General features: G+C 43.2%; 1 protein-coding gene across 1 annotated transcript in view; it reads left to right on the plus strand.

Moving 5' to 3' along the window:
* The window catches only part of LOC122250816 (cell adhesion molecule Dscam2), a gene marked incomplete in the record, with an annotated part of 81,797 nt that overhangs the window by 42,432 nt on the left and 31,865 nt on the right, over positions 1 to 7,500 (plus strand). Inside the window, 7 exon segments of the mRNA XM_086533288.1 lie at positions 2,190 to 2,324; positions 2,499 to 2,672; positions 3,045 to 3,186; positions 3,659 to 3,810; positions 5,994 to 6,435; positions 6,776 to 6,978; positions 7,162 to 7,276. Of these exon segments, the coding sequence (XP_086389414.1) occupies positions 2,190 to 2,324; positions 2,499 to 2,672; positions 3,045 to 3,186; positions 3,659 to 3,810; positions 5,994 to 6,435; positions 6,776 to 6,978; positions 7,162 to 7,276 (1,363 nt within the window).

Here is a 7,500-nt window from a genome sequence, read left to right on the forward strand (position 1 = left end):
ATTCAACCTTTTAAGTTTCAAGAGGGTTTGTCGGAAGGCATGCGAACTCGTGTGGTTTGTGGCGTGAATCAGGGTGATGCTCCTCTAAAGCTGGAGTGGCTCAAGGACGGGCGGTCCCTCTCTCTTGGAGGGCCGCCCAACGTTCAGGTCAAGGTCATAGACGCGTTCTCGAGTGTGCTGGCCATGAGTTCCCTGACGGCGGCGCACTCGGGGCGCTACACGTGCGAGGCGCACAACGCAGCGGCGGCGGTGCGCTTCACGGCCTCCCTCAGCGTCCACGGTAAGGTAGTGGCGGTGGCACATGGCACCGCACAGCACCGCACCATAGCACACCTCACGTAGGCTAGACCAGGTAACGTCACACCGCCACGGTCACCAACCACAGCACTGTGTAGCGCTGGTCTCCTGGCACGGCTCACCTGCGCTGCTCCAGTCACACGCCCTAGGGTCTGCCTGCTCACCTGCATGACGTTTCTTACCAGTCACCCTAGTGCATGCCCCTCGTAACCCCTTCGCATGTTGCTCCAACAGGTAACGAAGCGCGCCGGGCTCCGTCCTGTCCGGCTCCGCTCCTGGCCCGGCCTGGCCACCGGGCCTGGCCACCCGGCCGCCGGTCCAGCCTCAGCCGGCCATGCTGCACTGCGGGCCATCCCGCCTCAAGCACAAGTACACTAGTTTTGCCACAGCTTCCACGTAGGACTTTCTACTCGAAACTCTACTCACCAAGCTTTTGTATCATTACTGTTGCACATACAGTTGCTGATTCACAACACCGTATGGGTAGTTACTGTCTAGATTTGCTTCGAAGAGTATAAGAAACTAACTGTATTTGCGATCTCTGTTAACATATCTGTCACGAGTGTGCTGTAAGATAGTTGCACTGTATATTTCTTGGTAGCGGAAGAGCTTCTTGACGTTTATAATCGGTGGAGTCAAACCGTTAGAACTTCACATAGAATATATATTTCTATATCATTGACTTGAATAAGCTTGTTGATATTTAATTCTTATATGAACGAACAGGTATATAGATAACACAAGCACACAGATGTGAATATGTAAATAAGAAGGATGTGTATGGTTATATATATATATATATATATATATATATATATATATATATATATATATATATATATATATATATATATATATATAATACACCAATATATATAATTTATATACGCATATAATATATATATATATATATATATATATATATATATATATATATATATATATATATATATATATATATATATATATATATATATATATATATATATATATATATATATATAAATATCACACACACAACACACACACATATATATTATATATATATATATATATATAATATATATATTATATATATTATATATTATATAGATATATATGTGTGTGTGTGTGTGTGCGTGTGTGTGTGTTGTGTGTGTGTTGTGTGTGTGTGTGTGTGTGTGTGTGTGTGTGTGTGTGTGTGTGTGTGTGTGTGTGTGTGTGTGTGTATGTGTGTGTGTGTGTGTGTGTGTGTGTGTGTGTGTGTTTGTTTGTGTGTGAGCGTGTGTGTGTGTGTGAGTGTGTTTATGTGTGTGTGTGTGTGTGTGTGTGTGTGTTTCAGTGCGTGTGTAAGTTCGTGTGTGTCTTTGGATGTACGCAGGAATAATTGAAAAATTGAAACACAAAAATAAGAATTAGGGAGAAGGAAGATTATGAATGTTATGATTCACAAGAAAGCATCTGAGACTTATCGTTAAGAGAATACATCTTTTGAATGCAATGCCAGATAACACATCTGCTGTAATATCTTTTGCTTTTCATATTCTAACAAACTTAAAAAAAACTACCCGGAATAAGGGAAACGTAAACTATTAATGAGTACGACGCAGCTAGAAATTAGTTTTCATGTGTAATAAAATCTTAAAAATAGAAATTCATGTCATTTTCTGAAGGGTGTTGTGCGCATATCAGTACTAAAGAAAACATGATATTCATGAAATAATTCCATGGAAGTGAAAACAATACTCCTATCTTATTCGAACATTTCAATTCTGATGAAATAATAATATTCACGAGCTCTGTTGTCCGGAGGCCAAGGGGGTCCTCACAGAGTGCCCCCCCCCCCTCAGTGCCATCGCGTACCTTATCTTTTCCGCTCTGCTGGTGCGCTGACGACCTGGTTCCTCCTGCAGTGCCGCCGTCGTGGGTCCTGGAGCCGGCAGACACCCGGGTGAGCCGTGGACACGCCCTTGTGGTGGACTGTGTGGCACGAGGTCATCCTGAACCTTCCGTGACCTGGAAGAAGAAGGTCACCAGGGAAGGACAGAGTAAGTGGTGATTGTGTTGATATGAACGTTTCTTCATGAGTTATATCATATGGAATCAGCTAAACACACCAAACGGAACGAAACTCAAATACACGCACACACACACACACACACACACACACGCGCGCGCGTTTTCCTAATCCAGCTTCTTCCCGTTCTCTCCCGCTCCCCAAGGTTCCGGTTCAGACGCGTTCCGCAGCGTGGAACTTGTGTCTCCGCGGGCGGTGCAGCTCTCGAACGGGTCCCTGTACATTGCCCGCGCCGAACCCGAGCACTCGGGGACCTACGTCTGCCACGCGGCCAATTCCGTCACGCATCTGTCTACTACCATTGCAATTGCTGTGAACTGTGAGTGTGGGTTGGCGTTTCGCGGTGGTTTGGGGTTTTGTATATATATTTTTGTGTTTTTGTATATTGACGTTGGCGTGGCAAGGGAAAAACTAATCATTACTGATGGTTTAGTGTTTCCCCTTGACATTTTCAGTATGTCATACAATCTTTGCATAGAGCGTTGTGTTTGTGTTCAATATGTCGGCGTGTCACTTAAGATTGTAAGATGATGAGATAATTGAATGTTATCTGTACATTATCATAAATTATTTTTGATAATTCAAGAACTATAAGGATTCCAAAATCACCTAAAGCCATCAAGCTACCTAAAAGAAATAACCCTTTTCAGTATTTCATCATTTTCCTTTTTCCTTTCCCAATCTTTCCCAGCTGCGCCGTACTTCACCAGTGGCATGCCCTCCGTCGACGTGCGCGCAGGAGAGCTCGCCAATTTGGAGTGCCGAGTGAGAGGTGATCCTCCACTCACTGTCACCTGGGCGCTGAGGGGGACGTCGCTCCACCACTCGGCCAGGTGAGTCGCCCTCGACATGTCTTCTCCTCCTCCTCTAATTTAGATTATCTACATCTCCATCATTACTGTTACTATTACTGTAATCATTATCATTATTTTAAAATCCCCCTCACCACTACTATCATGATTGTCATCAACTGCTTCTTATTACACTTATTCTTATTTTCCTTCTCCTCCTTCTTCATCATCATTATCAGCAGAAGCAGCAGCATTCTCATTACCAACACCATCATCATCATAATTAGCACCATCTTTCTCGTTATCCTCCTCCTCCTACCTACAATCATTACTATTACAATCATCATCATCATCATCATCACCACCACCACCACGGCACCACCCCAATCCCCATCGCCTTTCCTCTCATCACCGTGACGTCACCACCAGGGACCCTCCTCCCCACCATCTCCTATTCTCCATCGCCTATACTCTCATCACTACCGTCACCACCATCTCCTCTTCTCCCCCTCAGGTACGAGGAGACCGTGAAAGTGGGTCCGGGCGGCGAGACAGTGGCGAGACTTAGTGTGAGTTCGGCCGCCCAGTCTGACGCCGGCATCTACACCTGCACCGCCCACAACGCCTACGGCAGGAATTCGCACACCGTTCGTCTCAATGTCCATGGTGAGTGTTGGGATGATGTGGAGAGAAAGATGATGATGATGATGATGATGATGATGATGATGAGTAGATGGTGGAAAATAGTAATGATTGTGTTGGTACTGTGGTGATTATGAACGTGGGATTGTGATCATTTTGTTGTGTTAATGGTGACGCTGCAAAGGTTGTGTTGCAATAATGATGATGATGGTACGGAATAAATGTTGCAGTCAAAATGAAAATGATGATGACTATTGATTTTATTTATGAGTATTGATTTTATGATGGTGTTTCAAGGTGATACGAATTGTAATGATTCTCTGAGGTATTATAGTATTAATCGTTTATTGAAATATATCTTGCTGAATGCAGTTTATTGCCATTATACTTCGTACATCCATTTACTGGATTATCTTTTTCATACATCATCAGCTTCTTTTCATCTTCCAATCAGTTTATTTACTTTATTTCATATCATCATAATCATATGTTATCATTATCAATGATGTTATTATCATTATTATCATTATCCGTATTAATATCATAAATATTATTACTTCATTACTATTATTAATATAACTATTATCGTTAATATTTATTACTATAATTGTCGATATTATCAGTATCATCATTACCATTATTGTAATTGAATCTTCATTTCTCTTCTTTTGGTCATTTTCGAGTTTTTTTCTTTCTTTCTTTCTTTAGAGCGGTAGTACCAATAATATGCTGTACATATATTCGTACTTGTAGGGAATGTATTTCTCTCCATCTATCTATCTATTTCCATCTCCCTCTTTCTCTTCCTCTCTCTCTCTCTCTCTCTCTCTCTCTCTTTCTCTCTCTCTCTCTCTCTCTCTCTCTCTCTCTCTCTCTCTCTCTCTCTCTCTCTCTCTCTCTCTCTCTCTCTCTCTCTCTCTCTCTCTCTCTCTCTCTCTCTCTCTCTCTCTCTCTCTCTCTCTCTCCATTTTGTTATCCAGTTTCGAGTATATCTATGTTCAGCGATTTTGAAAAAAAAAATATATATTGTGACGATTTCTCTTGTTAGGCAGAAGCAAATGGTGAACAAGTGCTGTAAATGACAAAAAAAAAAAAAAAAAAAAAAAAGGCATATAAAAAGCGGGCACAAAGTGAGGCAATATTTCTGCGCCAGCAAGAGCTCTCATCCTAAATAAACCTTTGCGTTTAAATTGCTTTTCTGTTATGACCTCTCTAGGGGGATTATTTTCTATTTTTTTTCCGGTGCTCATCTTTATAAATATCCGTTTCAACAAAGCGACAAATAAAATCGAGAAAAAGTAGATGTATGAGTTGCAAGGTAATTCTGAATTAAAATGCGTGCATTGCTTAACAGAGTAAGTATACTTGGGGTACGACAAATTGTACCCTAGATTTTTCTATCACATTTTCATCAACATTTTTCATCGAAGTCACTGAGGTAAAATGTATAGAGATTAGAAATTAAAAAGAAGAATTTTCAGTATTTACACACACATACATACACACACACACACACACACGCACACACACACACACACAAACACACATAAAGACACACACACACACTCACACACACACACCCATACACACACACACACACACACACACACACGAACATATATATATATATATATATGTATATATATATATATATATATATATATATATATATATATATATATATATATATATATATATATATATATATATATATATATATATATATATATATATATATATATACATATATGTGTGTGTGTGTGTACATATATACACACACACACACTCATATATATATATATACATATACACATACATATATATATATATATATATATATATATAATATATATATATAGATAGATAGATAGATAGATAGATAGATAGATAGATATATAATAGATAGATAGATAGATATGTGTATATATATATAGATATGTGTATATATACATATATATATAGATATGTGTATATATACATATATATATAGATATGTGTATATATACATATATATATAGATATGTGTATATATACATATATATATATAGATAGATAGATAGATATAAATATATATATATATGAAGGTAAACAAGAATGAAATTGTTTGCCCAAATCTTGCAACCCCGATCTTAGCAACATCAGATGACTAAGCGAGACGAAGGAGGAAAAGAAACCTCACTGACCTTCCCCCCCCCCCCCCACGCCAGAGCCCCCCTCAGCCCCCCGGGGCCTCCGCGTGGTGAGCGAAGGGTCGCGGGCGGTGCGAGTGTCGTGGGCGGCCCCTGACCCGCCGCCTACCTCGTATGTGGTGCAGTTTCGTCGCGCCCTCGAGGGCTGGGGCGAGGCGCGGGAGGTGTCGGTGTCCGGCGAGACCGTGTCTGCGGGCGTGGAGGTGTCCCCGCTGCTGCCCGCCACCGACTACGTGGTGCGTCTGGTCGCCGTCAACCACCTCGGCAGGTCGCCGCCCTCGGAGGACCTGCGTCTTACCACGTCCGCCGAGAAGCCTGGCGCGCCCCCCAGGGACCTGCGGGCGGAGGCGACGGGACCCAGGGAGATCAGGGTCTCGTGGCGCCCCCCGCCCAGGGACCGCGCCTACGGGCTCATCCTGGGCTACTACCTCGGCTACACGCCCGTGCTGCTTCAGAGTGGGTGAGCATTTTCCTCTGAATTCTCTTGTGATCTATTCATAGACTCATTTATTACATACTATTTAACTGATGTTACGGGTCTTTATTTTCATGAAACTGTTTTCTAAATACTGAAAGACACCCCAGACAATATCAGACCACCTCATCTCGGCTATGAATGAGGCTTAGGGTGGGCACAATTCCCAAGAAATATCAAATCAACCATGTAAAACTATATCGACAATAAGTTTATAAGCCTATCCCTGTGAACTGCTTTCCCCAATCCGCCTGATCAATACCCGCATCCAACGAGCAAAATCTATGCCCAGTCACACGCCCAAACTCTCCTGTCTCCCTGGCAGCGCTTCCGGCAGTCCGCAGTACAACTTCACAACCGTGGAGAGCTCAGAGGGCGGGCGGTCGGGGCCGGAGGGGGAGGGCACGTGGAGTGTGACCGTGGGCAGTCTCGACCCACACACCGATTACCACGTGGTCGTTCAGGCGTATAACACCGAGGGCGCAGGACCGCTCAGTCCCCCGGCGACCGTCACCACAAGGGAGGACGGTAAGGAGGAGGACCTTGAGTTGGGACTCAAGGGTTCAGGGAGTCGAGATGCAGCTTTTGTTCAAGGTCTTCGATCTGAGATGGTGCAAATGCATGCAATCACATGCGTACACTCCTACCCCTTTTTGACATCTCATCCAGACACACACACATACAATTCCTCTCCCTCTTCCCCCTCGGTAGCCCCCGGCGGAGCTCCGCAAGAGGTCCGGTGCACAGGCCTCTCCTGGGACAGCGTGCAGATCAGCTGGTCGCCGCCCGAGCCCCACCTCCACCACGGGACGCTCAGAGGATACAAGTAAGTCCCGGAAGGCGATCGTTCTCTTTACCAGGTTTGATTGATTGTTTGATTCGTTTTGCGTCTTTGCGATCGATTGTCTCTCTGTCACTGTCAGGCCTTGTCTCTTTCTCTGCGTTTGTCTACAATCTAATTCCCGTCTGTCTTTACATACATAAACACACACATACACACACTCACATATATATGTGTGTGTGTGTGTGTGTGTGTGTGTGTGTGTGTGT

This window comes from Penaeus japonicus, unplaced genomic scaffold (assembly GCF_977035675.1).
Source record: "Penaeus japonicus unplaced genomic scaffold, GWHDUDI00000001_assembly GWHDUDI00000039, whole genome shotgun sequence".
Lineage (NCBI taxonomy): Eukaryota > Metazoa > Arthropoda > Malacostraca > Decapoda > Penaeidae > Penaeus > Penaeus japonicus.